Genomic DNA, 13,787 nt, shown 5'->3' on the forward strand with positions numbered 1-13,787 from the left:
TTTGCTGGAAAGGTTGGTGCTCCCTGGCTCACACAAGAGTCAACCTGATCTCTGTCTTCCTTTTCAAATGACGTTCTTCTGATGTGTGCTTTTGTCTACACCTCCTCTTTTTATCAGGCTCATCCTACTCCAGTATGATCTAGTCACAGCTAAGTTAGTCTGCAGTGGTCTTGTTCCCAAACAAGGTCATATTTTGAGGTGCTGGAAGTAAGACCTTGAATTTTTTGAGACAAGGTCCTACTCTGTAGTTCAGACTGATCTTGAACTCATCATGTAGACCGCACTAGCCTTCCTGCCTCTTGCCTTGGCCTCTGGAGAGTTGAGACTGCAGGCATGGATCGCCATGCGTGTATGGTGTTGTTTGGGGGTGCTGCTGCAATATAACTTTCAACAGTCTTTTCTGTAGCCTTTCCTCTCACCTTTAAGTTTGACTGAAACCGTGTAGTATTTTTTAGAATATTCCTTGTACTGAGTTCAAGAGTTCTTATGTTTTTATTTTTGTTTTTGGCGGAACCAGGGATTGAACTCAGACTCTTGAGCTTGCCAGGGAAGCGCTTACTCCACTGAGCCATCTCCCCGGCCCCAAGAGTTCTTATGTTAAAGTAATATGACACATTCCCAGATAGTAAGACTTAATTTTAAACATACAATCCCTGTCTCTCTCTGTCTATCTCTGTCTCTCTCTTCCTCTCCTTATTTGTCTGTCTTTCTCCTCTCTCCCCCCCATTTAGTTTCATTTGTTATTTTTGATAGCATATTAATATTCCCAATAATATTCCTTCTTATAATCTGAAAGGCATACTTGGTCTGTGTATATAGAACTCTTGATTTTCCCTCCTTTTCTCCCACTAACCTGTATGTGTTCTGCCACACTGTTCTAACTTCCACTGTTGCAGATAAGATGCCTGATATGAGTCTATAATTCCTTCACAAATAATTTGCAACTATTTGCCTAATACTTGTCATTGTTTTCCTCATGTGGATACATAGAGATGTCTGTTTTTTTCATGTTTGGTTTGGGTTCCGACCCTCAGGGCTGGCATGCTACCTTTTGAACAGCTGGAAGATTGGGAATGCTGGTTGGGAATGCTATACCTGAGGGTTGGTCCAATCTACCCTCTAAAGGTAAAAAAAAAAAAAAAAAGAAAAAAAGAAAAAAGAAAGAAAAGAAAACCAAGCTACTTCTTTCTGCTCTCTTCCACAGTCACACAACACAGAAGACTTCTGGGTCTATGACATATTTGTCTGTGTGAGTCGGGGGATGTTCCAACACACCATGCAATCCTCCAGTGGACACCAACCAGTTGTCTTAATTCAAGTCAATTTAACACTATGACCTGAAATTGGAGTAGGATACCACAGGTTAAAGACCCAACTCTACAAGACTGTCATTTCAGGTGTCAGGTGCAAGCTCTGTGCTGCAACCTGTATTTCTGACCAACAGATAATAACTTGGAATTCCCACTTCCCCCTCCTTGGGTTCAGTCACTGTGCTGAAGCAGCTCTCAAAACTCCGGGAAACACTAATGTGTACTGGTTTGTTATAGAGATACTACAAAGGGTTCAGATGGACATCCAGATGGAAGAGACCACAGCAAGGCATACAGGAAGGGCATACAGAGTTCCTGTGTGCTGCCCCCAACATTTCCTATGCTCAGCTCCTGGAAGCTCTCTGGGCCCAGTCCTGTTGGCCTTTTAATAGCAAAATCATTACAGTCGTGAATGAAGAAGCATTGGCTATTGGTGACCAACTCATCCCTCATGCCTGCCCCATCACGAGGACTGAGGAGATGGGGTGAGAGTTCCACCTGTCTCAGCCTTTCCAGTGAGCAGCTCCCATCCTGAAGCTACACAGGGGGCCCTCTTATTAGTGTACCCAAGATAATTCTTACTCTGGGAGTGTCAAAGGTTTTAGAACTTGTAAGCCAGGAATCAGGGACAGAGACCGTGTTGGACAGCCCACTGGTGGCCAATTTATAATCCCCAGCTAAACTGAACCAGTGTGGTACAGGGTGTGGGCGGCCCACCTGAGGATTGTTGGTGGTAGCTCCAGAGGTAGAACTGGGGAGGAAGAAGGGAAACTATAGGGAGCTGTTGATTTTCCTGGAGGAGCTTGTCATGCTGGCTTTCCTGATGAACTTAGCTGTTCTTGTTGGAAGAGGAGCTCAGGATCTTAGTAAGAATGGCTATGGTTCACTTTGGAGGAGCCCTGGGCCCTACATTAATCATCATTCCTTGGCCCCGGGGGTGAAGATGGTGTGCTGTTCTGTGCCCTGGAGAAACTTGTTGTGCTGGATTTCCTGTTATGGACTCAGCTGTTCTCATCACTGGAGGAGCTCAGGACCTCACTGTTGCTGAGGATGGCTGTGGTACCTATGGGGAAGCTCTAGCTCTTACCCTGAGTGTTGCTTCCTGACTCCAGTTCAGATCCCCAGTCTGCTAGCACAGATCCTTCAGCCCACTGGCACAGACTTTCTAGCATCCACCACTGACCTTTGGGTCTTCCTGGTGCAGATCTATGAAACAGGGCTGCGTGGGACATTGTCGTGGGCTCTAGGCCTCCAGATGGACTCATGGGGGACACTGTCATGGGCTCTAGGTCTTCAGCTGGACTCATGCAGGACATTGCCATGGCATCTAGGCCCTCAGCTAGATTCTTGGGGTCTTTAGCACGTGGACAGATTTCCTGTATGACTCTTTGGGTGACTATTATATATAAGCTGATAAAGTATGTGTCCTGGATTATTTCCTTTGCAAACCCCCAAACTACAACAAAGATCAAACACATACTTCTCCTTTACCCCATTATCACAGCCCATTTCATAGATGGGAAAATGAGATCTGAGGGGATACAGTTTCACTGCCCAGAGCCCCCCAAATGACCTGGTCCTTGGGAGTAAGACCCCAGGAGTCCCTTGTCCAGCAGAGCCACAATCACCAGCTTCTGGACTCCTGCCCCCGAGAGCTATTTTTCAGTGGAGAAAGGGTGGGTTTCAGGCCAGACGGGCTTGGCTTGGGCTGAGTGCCAGTTCACAGCCTCTAGAGAACACAAGAGCTCTGTTTCACGAGGGCAGACTGTGCCTGACCCCGGACAGCTGTCCTGTCTGGGTCTGGAGTGGTAACTAGGGGGCAGGGAATGTGGGACCAGCCTCAGGCAGACAACTGCTCAGGTAGATGTGCGTGTTCTCCTGGGAAATGTAGCCCTGATTGGGATGTCCAGACTTGAGATTTCCCCTGGTCGACCTTTTCCTGGCTCTGTGACCTTGGACAAGTCATTTCCCCTCTCCAGACCCAGACTTCTCATCTGCAAAATGGGACTGATACAGGGAGAAATGATCTCTCAACCTGACCTGGACAAGTGTGTGTTTTCTAAAATGGAAGAATGAATTTTAAGAACAAACAGAGATTAAGAGCAGAATATATTTATTGAACGAAAGAAAGCTCTTGTTTGAGAGAGGGACAATTGGGGGGACCCAAGTAGGTTGTTCCCGGGAAGCTGTCTCTTCTAGGGACTTTCATAGTGTAGAACCATGAAGGGCTAAAGTGGAGAAAATGGGAACTCGCTTAGGTGGATGTGGGGTGAGACAAAACTATGGTCAATAGCCAGGGAGATGGCTTAGTAGAATAAGTTCTTGCCTGGCAAGCGCAAGGTCCTGAGTTCAATCCATGATACCGGGGGAAAAACAAAAAACAAAAAACTATGATCAATCAATGGGATTAAAAGCACCATTGCTCAGGTAAAATTGATTAAGTCCAGGACCAAATGGGGAAGTGAGTCATGTAGCAAGTGGGGCATGAATGTAAAACAGGACTTTATCTGGTAGCCATCAGATAATGAGTCTTTTTGGCTTTCTCAGGGTGAAGATCAATCCCGGATGCTAATCTTTAGGGAGGTTAACATTTGTTTGATCTTTGGCCTTTAGGTCTGGCTCATAGCAGGAGCATCTGATCCCTCTCACCGTTGTGAGGTATCTTGTCTTCTGTGTTATCTCTTTCAAAGGTCTGGCCCTGTCTGACTGCCTATAATACTTGTATCTCATTTGGCTGCCTGCAACAGGACCATCCTACAGTATGACTCCCATGTTTCTCAGAGTTGAGGCAAATGTCAGATGAGGAAATGAATAGATAAGTGAGTGCTTTATCAACGGTAAAGTGCTGAGACTTCTGTTCATGCTCAGTCCTACCTGTGCTTGCCTCATATCACTGCCTCTCAGACTTTCAAAGCTTTGCTCCTTCACAAGGTACCACTCCTCTGGAGAGAGTGCAGCTGATGTCATGCTCAGGGACCCAGAGATCTCATCCTGACCCAGCAGGCTTGACAAGCTCAGTGAGTGGATGGGGAGACTGAGGGCAGCCGTGGATCAGAGGCACCCAGCTGCTGAACCTAGGTCAGGAAGGCTGATTCCCAAGGTGAGAATGGCCCTTACTCATCCTATGCCTACACTGGACAGATGGGAGAAACTCAGTCCTTAGAGAGAGGAAGCCCCTCTTGGGTCACTGAGGTCCTGGCTCGCAGGTCACTGATCCTCTGTTTGCCCCTTTGCCTGCCAATCCAAGCATGAAGTGTTCCACTTCAGCCTGTCATAGGAAGACTTGGGCCGTCTTCTCACCAGTATAGGCTGTAAATCTTGTTGTGAAGTCCCACGAGGGAATGGTGGCCTAGGCCTCCTCAGGCTGACCCCGTGGGACTGAGGCTTCGCTGACTCAAAGCTCTGTGGTCACTCTTGGGGAATTCCAAGACCATCCAACCTTGGGCATTGAGAGACAATGGAAGATTCAGGAAACAGCCCAGGCTTGCCAGAAAGTGGTCCAAAGCATTGTGGGAATCCAGTGGTGCCGCTCACCATGGCACTGGGCAAACCACTTCCAAACAACTCTAAGTCACAACTTCCCCTTAGGAAAATGAGGGAGAGCTAGTACCAGCTTCAGGGGGCTTTCTTTTTCTTCTCTTTTCTTTTGAGACAGAGTCTTGCTATGCAGCTTAAGCTGGCCTTGAGCTCATTTTGTAGCACAGGCTGGTCTCAAACTTGCAGTGATCCTCCTGCCTCAGCCTCCTGAGTGCTGTGATTACACCACCCCTGGCCTTTCGTGGACATTTGCAAACCATTCAGCAAGCCTCTAATGCATTTTAGCACAAAGCTAGGCACAATGAAATTACAAAACAAATGTCGGATCTTAGTGTGACATCCCTGCATCATTATTCACTATTATACTTCATTCTTGCAAACCTCATTTCCCCCAGCTGCTGCCTGCATGTAGACAGGCTGTTAGTGTACAGTTCTCTGTGATTCAGGAGGGGGCATGAGGTGATATTTGGGACCCTTCCACCCAAAGATTCTATGGCCCTCATCTCCTCTTCAGCCCTCTCCTCCCTCGAAGTAGCTATGGTCTCAAGCAGTTTCCATCCTTCCGCCCCTGTTTCTCCAGCTCCCTGCCTGTGGTCCCCACTGGCTACATCCTGTTTCCATGGCAGCAGCATTTTAAGAGCCTTCGACCCCCCTCTGAGACCAACAGGCTTGGATGGAGACGGCTGATCAAACACTTCAGGCATCCCTGGGCCTGCCTGGATGCTCAAGGCAGCCGGTGTGGGGTGGAGGGAAGATGTGTTTCCCTAAGGTGTCCTAATAATGCCCCCATATGGCGTCAATGTGTCCCCAGAATTCTCCCATTAGAAATTTTCTCCCCAGTGCCACAGTGTTGAGAGGTGGGGCCTTAACAAGGCGAAAGGTCATGAGGACTCTGGCCTCAGTGGCCTCTTTGTGAAGGATGACTTTGACCTTCCCTCTTTTGCCGTGTGATGCCTTTTGCTAGGTTATGACACCGCAAGAGGCCCTTGCCAGATGTGGCCCCTCCACCTCAGACTTCTCTGCTTCCAAAACTGTGAGCTAAATCAACTCCTATTGTTTACAAACCAGGCCTTGAGGCTGGATCACGGCTAAAGACACCCCTCACCTCACTGAGCCGTGTGGGAAAAAACCAAGAAAGCTGCAAATGCACCCGCAGCATCCCAACCCCAAGTCTCAGTTCAGTTGTCTGAAGAGGGCTCCCCCAGGAAGCTGCCTTGTGACGGCTCTCTTGGCTCTGCAGCAGGCAAGCTGACGCCCACTTGGAGAAATCTTGCAGCTCACAGGAGATTCTCACAGCCATCTGGGTCCTTGAGTGTGTGTGACCATTTGCTGAGGCAACTCTAGAGAAACCCTGGCCTCCTTCCCCTTCCACGACCTAGTGGATTGCTGTGTGTCCCGGGCTCAGCCGCCAGACAAAGCGCCACCCCGCTCCCCATAGTCAATACGGTGATGCTCAGGTATGGCACTAGGGGGCGCTGCTCTGAGTCAGAGGCATGGAGCCTTCTAGATGCTCTGCCAGGAACCAGGCTTTTCCTGCTGTTCCCACTACAAGCTGATTGAGGACGCTGCTCCTGGACCTCCATGGCCTCGGCCCCCACAGCACCTAACAAAACTGCTGAAAGGGAAGTGAGGGCCCTGGGTGGGCATGGGAAGATAGAAAAGAGAAGGGAACTGGGGGGAGGGGTTCTCTCTAGGGTACAAGGACAAGAGTCTGTGGAGTTCCCTGGCTGAGCAGGGGCCCCTGCCCTCAGGAGGTGCTGAATGAAATGGAGCTACAGGGGTCCTCACTCGTGTGCAAGTCCACGGCTGGCCTTCGGCTCCAGCATCACCCCCAGGGGAAGGCTGAGCTTGTGGCCCATGGATGCCAACTGCTAAGTGCCTTCAACTCACCCAGCCAGCCCTCAGTGGAGGCTCGGGGTGTGCTCCAGTGTCCCTTGCTCTCCCTGAGGCCCCCACCAGGATGGCAGTGCAGCTGCCCACACAGAAAGCTGCTCCACAACCTTGCTTTACTCCCATCACCCACTGACCTTCTACCCCTGCCTCTGCCCCTGGTTCCTGGGGTCACTGCCGCAAGCACTGACATTTGGGTCCTTGTCCCGTATTTGTTTTTTTTTTTAAGACATTTTTTAAAATTATTTTATTTATTTATATGCGTGTGTGTGTGGCCAGCTCAGCCCACCAGGGGGCGGGGCTGGCTGGCATGTGGTGCTGGGGGATTGAACCGCGGTCCCTGTGCTTATGCTAAGCTTGTTCTAAGTAGGTGCTTTAGACCACTGAGCCATCTCACCAGCCCCCTTGTCCCGTATTTGTTTCCAGGTGATCCTAAGACAGGAGCCCAGGTGTTGTGCCCAGTAGGGGGGGCGCTATGCTGGCCCTGGTGCCCCTCAGGGGGTAGTGCGTTAGGCTGTCCAAGAGGGAGCCTTGACCACATCTGTACCGACAGACCTTCCATGAGAGATCCTAAGTGACAGGGCCAATTGACGCTTTATTGGCAGGGATCCTGGCTCCCACACCCCCTATTCTGCATGTGTGAGCAGTGGATCTTCCTGGACTTTTCTGGAGCCAGAAGCAGGCCCTGTCCTGCCAGCACAGTTTGGTAGCCAAGTCTCCAAGAGGCTGACCAGCGCTCTCTACAGCTGGTCTTGTGCCAGCCACCCCAGAGCATGGTGCCGTGAGGGGCATCTCCATCTAGAGGGATGCAGGTGGACTTGTCTGGGGTGAGTCCTCCAGGGATGCCTGAGAGTCTGTCCCCTCTGAGGAGAGGCTGTCCCCGGTGGGGCAGGAGACCTGGCTCTTCCTGGGGAGTCGCTTCCAGGAGAAAAGGGTGGAGCAAGAGCCCTCCAGGACGGGCTCCAGAAGCTCCTGGGAGCCTTTGCTGTCATCAGCCCCTACCACATGGCCAGGGCATGCAGGGTCCACCTGGAAAATTCTGTTCTTCTGGCTCCTAGCAGCCCAAGGAGACCAGCAGGGTTTTGGCAAGTGATCCACACCCAGAGGGTCCTGTGGGGGCAGGTCCCAGCTCCCCTTGGAAGCCACTTCTCCATTCGGACCCCAGCCCTTGACTGCTGCCCCTCTTGGGTCTGAGGATGCCAAGTGGGCAGTGGAGTTCACTGGGCATGGGCAGTGGGCCAGTGCCTTCTTCAGCAGGCTCTGGATCTCCTGGTGTCTTCCCCGGGCTTCCTGCCACAGATCCTGGCCCAAGCCCGCCTGGCTCAGGGAGGCCACCTGCAGTGCCATGGCTGCCAACTTCTCAGCAGGGAACTCGGATGCCAAGCGCTGCAGGTAGCGGTGCAGGCGGCGCTGGTCCCCAGGGCTGGCCTTCTTGGCCTTGCCCAGTTTGAGCTGGCTCACCAGGTCCTGACAGTCCTTGTGGAACCAGGTCATCTAGGGGCAAGAGAGAGGGAGGTGTGGATGCCGTTGGGCTGAGGGGCTGCGCAAGGACAGGTTCCTGTCTGAGTAGAGGTGCTTCCTGTGTGAGCGTTGCTCCGCTGAATTGATGAGTGCCCGTGACTCTAGAGACCCTCCACTTGGTGGCAATTTTCTCTGTTGCCCAGGATAACAAGGCCACAAACACCCACCACCTGGCAACATCTTGGAGCACCTTGGGGCTCTTCAGGCATCTTCGACAGATCTATGGGCCAGCAGGACTTACCCTTTCTGGGGCTATTGCTCCTATAAAATGAGAGCTGCAACATTCATGAAAAGCCTCATAAGACTTGTAAATGTGGCCCCTCAGACTGGGGTAACACTGTGGGTGGTGCTAAGGGAGGAGTCTGGCTAAGGTGATTCAGATGCCATTTGCCAGGTCCTGTGGGTCTCGCGTATGGTCACACTGAACTGGTCCAGCAGCCCATTTTACAGAGGAAGAAACTGAGGCCCGTAGCAGAGAAATAAATGCCCTCGACCATACAGCATTCAGGGAGGAGCTGGGGTTCTCTCTAGGCAGGGAGAAATTAGGCCTGAGGAGAGTCAGCCTCCCAGGCCTGAGGCTTTTCCCTCTGGATGGTGCCCCTGCCCATCTTATGATTCTGCACATCCCCAGTTCATCCACAAAATATCTGCAGGTTGCAAAGAAGCCCATGTGTCCCCAGGAGCTCATGCAAAGCCTAATCTCTCTCCCCATTAATTTAGAGCCTGACATTGAGCTGATAGTCTGTGGGATGGCAGAACCATCTCCTCCGCAGAGACCGTCTTTCGGTGGATTAAGGGAACTTGTCTGTAGATAAATGGCTTCATATTCATGGCTACATGGGAGCGCCCAGCCAGGAAAGGGCTCCTCCATAAATCTGCATTAGCAGCACAATCGTGTTATTATTATTTAGTGCCAAAGCTGGCGTACGTAGGTGCCCACATGAGGCTTACCCCGCCAGTAGACTGTCCTGTCTGTCTGTCTGTCTCTGTCTGGGATTTGACCTTCCAGCAAGCTGGAAAGACACGGACAAGTTCCTCATGTGATTCAGAAAACCATCTGGCCCAATCCCTGAGGCCTAAACAAAAGGTCAGGACCAGAGAGGGACAGCACCTAGCCTGGGTCACACAGCCTGAGTTGCCAGATTTATTGCCAGGCCTCCTCTCCCTCGGTGCATTTCTAGCCTGCGACAGATGCTGCCTTCTCACAGGCCACCCAGGCCTGCTCTCCTCACTCTTCCTTGCTTCCTAGGAAGCCCCCATGACAGCTCAGTGTGGACCTCCAAGAGGACCACAGGATGGACAAGCAAGTGACAAAGCAGCAAGATCATTTCAGATCACATTGAGCCTTGAGGCGACAGAGGTAGTGAAGAGAGAACAGGGCTGAGCAACAGCGTGGTCAGGACAGGCCACCTGGAAAAGTGAGGGGGAAGGAAAGACAGGAGCCAGCCCAGCCAGGAAAGGCCTTCCTGCGCAGGGCAGTAGTGTGTGCCAACGCCCTGGAGATGCAGGAAGGTGTGTGTGGAGGCGTCCAGGGATTGGCAGAAGTAAGCAAGCAAGGAAAGAAGCTTCCCTCTGCGGGCACCCTGCCCTGCCTGCCCTGGCATGACTCCTCCACTAGGTGACCAGAGCAGTGCTAATGAGGACCCTGAAGCTGAGCAGCCCTGTGCTGGAGGTAACTGGCGGCTAATCTACGTCCCTCACTACCTGGAAAGGCAGGCACTAAAGCCAGGTGGTCTGGTTTTGAATCTCAGCTCTTCTTCTCTACCAGCTGTGTGACCCTGAGTGTCACTCGACCTCTCTAGTTCCTCATGTGCAAAATGGGCATAACACTGGTACTAGGATGGGGCGATAATGAAATGGATGGGAAATGACCAGAACAGAGTTCGATCAGAGCCACAGAAGCATCAGCTGTCATCTCCAACGCCACCACGGAGCTGGGCTGAGAGCAGTGCAGGCTGCTCTACTGCAGACACAGGCGGCCCTGGCTCAGAGTCCTGGATTCTGCCTGGTCCTTGCTCCTGAAGCCCCAGAATGCTGTGTGTGTGGTGACTTCATTGTCCCCACTGACATCCGGTGCCCTGTCTGCTGCCTCAAGGAGACAGAGAGTGCACTGTCCTCCCTTGTCCCTGGGCATGGGTGCTTGAAGCAGGGTCCCCCGTGCCTGCTGAGGCATCCTGCATTCCCTGTCCCTGAGGGCAGGGCCAGGCTGACAGCTGGGAGGTGGGGGTCAGGCTCTTCCCACACCCTGTCCCATGCGACAAGTTCGAGGGACAGCTGAGGACACTGGGCAGAGCCAGCCCTGAGGGTTCTGGATCTCCAGGCAGCTCCTTTGTTCATAAAGACCTCAGTTTCCCTATCTGAAAAAATGCATTTGGCTGCAGAGGTTTAAGCCATCTTAAACCTTAGGACGGAGGCCTTAAGTCCTGCCTGCTGCCTGACACTCTGGGCAACTGTGAGCATGTGACCCCCCTCCAGGCCTCGGTTTTCTCATCTGTGCAGTGGGAGCAGCATTGGTGTCAGGTCATGGTGTGAGGTGTTCACAGGAGGCTCTGAGTAGCCCCCCTACAACCTAACCTCTTCACGCATCCTCCTTGTTATGCCGCCTGGGTAAGGCCCTGTCACCTCTTCCTCTTCTCTGGGGAAAGATGTTGGGATGGGTCTGTCCAGTCTCCAGTTCTCCCTTGACCCTTGCAGGACTGTGGGACTGAGTCACACAAGGAATGGAGGCCGCATCTAGGCCCCCGCCACCCCACATCACCAGCCCCCTGGAGGAGGGTCTGCTGGGCGGGCTGCAGAGCTCACCTTCTTGCAGAAGCGGTGCAGGTGCAACAGCGTGTCCAGGTCCGTGCGCTGCCTCTCGGCCGCCATGTAGAAGTGGGTCAGCTTGGCTTGGAAGGCCCGCTGGGTGGCAGTGAAGGCCACCAGCTCCGGGAGCCCCTGGCCTTCAGCCTCGCCAGCCCTGCTGGCCACTGCTCCCAGTTGGGCTGCCTGCTTGGACAGCTCCAGGCCACGGCGGTACTGAGCCTGGGAGGAGAGAGCAGGTTGTTCTCCACTCCCACCTGGGGATTCCTAGTGGTTGGGGCCTCCACTACCCTACTGTGGTGCTATCCCAAGCCTCAGTTTCCTCATCCATAGAATGGCCCGAAAGCAGCCCTTTGCAGGGCTCAGCAAGTAAAAGAGTGGCCATGGTGCCTTAGACAGTCTCCAGGCCTTTGCTTCGGCCCTGTGCTTCTTTCTGGAAATCGCTGGCCCCCAAGTCTGTATCTGAGGCTTCTCCTTTGTGTCCCCCAGTTCTGTCTCTGATGTCCCCAGGCCCCACCCCCACTTGCCTGGGAGTTCCCTATGCCCCTGGCTCCTCCCCACCCACTTCCTAAAACTGGCTTTGTGGGTCTGGGGTGAGGCCTTGGAATCTGCATTTTAGGAACTGCTCTAGGACTGAGTGCTCTTTAGACTTGGCCATCTGGAAGGCTTCCTGGAGGGGGTGACATTTCAGCTGAGTCCTCTGGAATCCCAGCTGACTCTTCCCAGCCTCTGGAAGTTACCTTGCACTTTCCACCTGCACCGCTTTGCCCTAGCAGGCCCACTCCCTCTAGCACCCTCTCTGTCCCCTCCGCAACACACCATAGCCTGCAGGAAGAAGGCCTCGAACTCGGCATGGGCTTGTGCCACTGTCTCCATACTTCTGTCCCCAGGGGTGAGTGCCTGCAGGCACTGGCTTCCTTCCTGCTCCATCCAATCACTGACCTGGGCAGGGGAAGTTGAACATGAGGGGCTGCTGGGGAGACACCCCCGGACCAGGTCCCTAACTTCTGGGAGGCCAAGGTCTTGAGCCCACTCATTCACCACCCTCTATTAGACCTGGCCAGTTCTGGGAAGAGATACGGGGAGGGCATGCTCTTCAACGGTCCCAACAAACTCCTGGCGGAGCAGGACCTGGAGGGCATGTGGCCTGCCTGGCGTCCTGCACACAGTCACAGGGTGGTAGAGCGCGGCTCATGCTACCTAACCACTCCCTGCCACTCAGTCATAAAAGGGGTGGCCTCCAGGTGCTGAGCTCCTCCTCCTTGGGGGCATGCGATCGGCTGCCGAGGGTCTGGGCCCGCCATAAGCTCACTATGGGAACCCAGCAAATCACTTCCCCCTTCTGGCCTCAGTTTACCAATAGTAAAGCAGGATATCCATGGAGACCCAGCAAGGGACAGAGGGCATAAAAGTTCTCTCACCCACGGGCACAAGTTCCCTTCTTCCTCTGGAGTGACTTAAGGAGCAAAGATGAATACAGTGTCCTCATAAAGCCCAACAAGGCAGCCGATAAAGCCCCCAATCAACATCTGAGGTTCCAGACACCTGGAAACCGGGATCAGGCTCCCAGCATCACACCCCGCTCTCGGTCAGCCTCCCCTTGCACCTGGCGGACGGCAGCCTCCAGGCGGCCCAGGCGAATGCGGAGCTCCAGCCTTCCCAGGAGGTGGTTGGATGCAGTGGCCAGGACATGAAGCTGCTCATCCACCAGGCTGTACAGGGCAGCTGCCTCTGCCAGATGGCTCCTGGGAGGTGGAAGAGGGTGAGGAAAAGCCCACGACACCGCCCCAACTCCACCTGGTACTTTGCCTAGCACACAGCCCAGCTCCCCAACTCTGTGACCTTAGCTTGGGTTTCCAGCTACTGACTTGCTGTGTGACCTTGTCCAGGTCCTTATGTCCCTCTGAGCTTCAACCTTGGCCTTTTGTGGCACTGGGAAAACCAGAGGAGACAGCAGGAAGTGAAATGCCATCCCTTCCCTAGCAGGGTGGGAAGCCTGCTGGACAGATCTGGGTTTAAGACCTAGTCCTGCTACCTTGTAGGATGGGGTTTACGCAAACAATGTCTCTGCCATCTGTGAAGTGGAGAGAGCAACAGCACACCCTGGGGAGACAGAATGACCCAGTGACTCAGCTCTCCATCCTGCCTGTCTGCTAGTGCCTTCCCTGAGAGTGCAGAAATGTCAATGCCCGTGGTCTGCCCCAGGCCAGCCAAGTCAGGCTCTGCGGAAGGCTGGGCTCCTGGTGCTTTCTAAAGCTCCTCCAGAGGTGCAAGGGTGACCAGCGTGAGGTCTCATGCAGCAAAGTGCTTCACACAGTGGCCACTCAGGTCACTGGTCAGTGCGTTGTGCTTTCCATCCCAGTGAAGGCAGGTAGCAGCCCCAGCATCCTTTCCATTGTACAGATGGAAAAACAGGTCCGGAGGGGACTGTGACTTTCACTCTTGGTAGTCTGTATTGGAATCAGCCCAGGGCTGTCTCTGCTCAGACTTTAAAAACAAAACAAAACAAAAAACAAGCAAACAAAAAAAGCCACAAGACACAAAGGGAGTAAATGGGATTTCTGGCACAGAGATGGCTCAGTGAAAGGAGGACTCTCAGAAAAAGAAAAAGAGATCTACCAGGTGTGGTAATCCCAGTATTTGGGAGGCTGAAGCAAGAGGATTGCAGGTTCAAGTGCTGCCTGGGTGACTTGGGAAGACCCTGTCTCAAAGTAAAAAAAAAAAAAA

The 13,787-nt window shown here is 52.9% G+C and overlaps 1 protein-coding gene and 1 pseudogene across 1 annotated transcript in view; both read right to left on the reverse strand.

The window, feature by feature from the left end:
- The window catches only part of LOC101576337, a 1,913-nt pseudogene extending 1,568 nt beyond the window's left edge, over positions 1-345 (reverse strand).
- A 6,818-nt stretch (positions 346-7,163) lies between these two features.
- The window catches only part of Kiaa1755 (KIAA1755 ortholog), a 26,567-nt gene continuing 19,943 nt past the window's right edge, over positions 7,164-13,787 (reverse strand). The window contains exons 11-14 of the mRNA XM_004631000.2: positions 12,667-12,805; positions 11,880-12,002; positions 11,061-11,282; positions 7,164-8,231 (exon numbers count right to left, since the gene is read on the reverse strand). Coding sequence (XP_004631057.1) covers positions 7,536-8,231; positions 11,061-11,282; positions 11,880-12,002; positions 12,667-12,805 — 1,180 coding nt within the window. The 3' untranslated portion in view covers positions 7,164-7,535. The remainder of the gene's footprint in view (positions 8,232-11,060; positions 11,283-11,879; positions 12,003-12,666; positions 12,806-13,787) is intronic.

The sequence above is a fragment of the Octodon degus genome, unplaced genomic scaffold (genome assembly GCF_000260255.1).
Source record: "Octodon degus isolate 3935 unplaced genomic scaffold, OctDeg1.0 scaffold00037, whole genome shotgun sequence".
Taxonomy (NCBI): Eukaryota; Metazoa; Chordata; class Mammalia; order Rodentia; family Octodontidae; genus Octodon; species Octodon degus.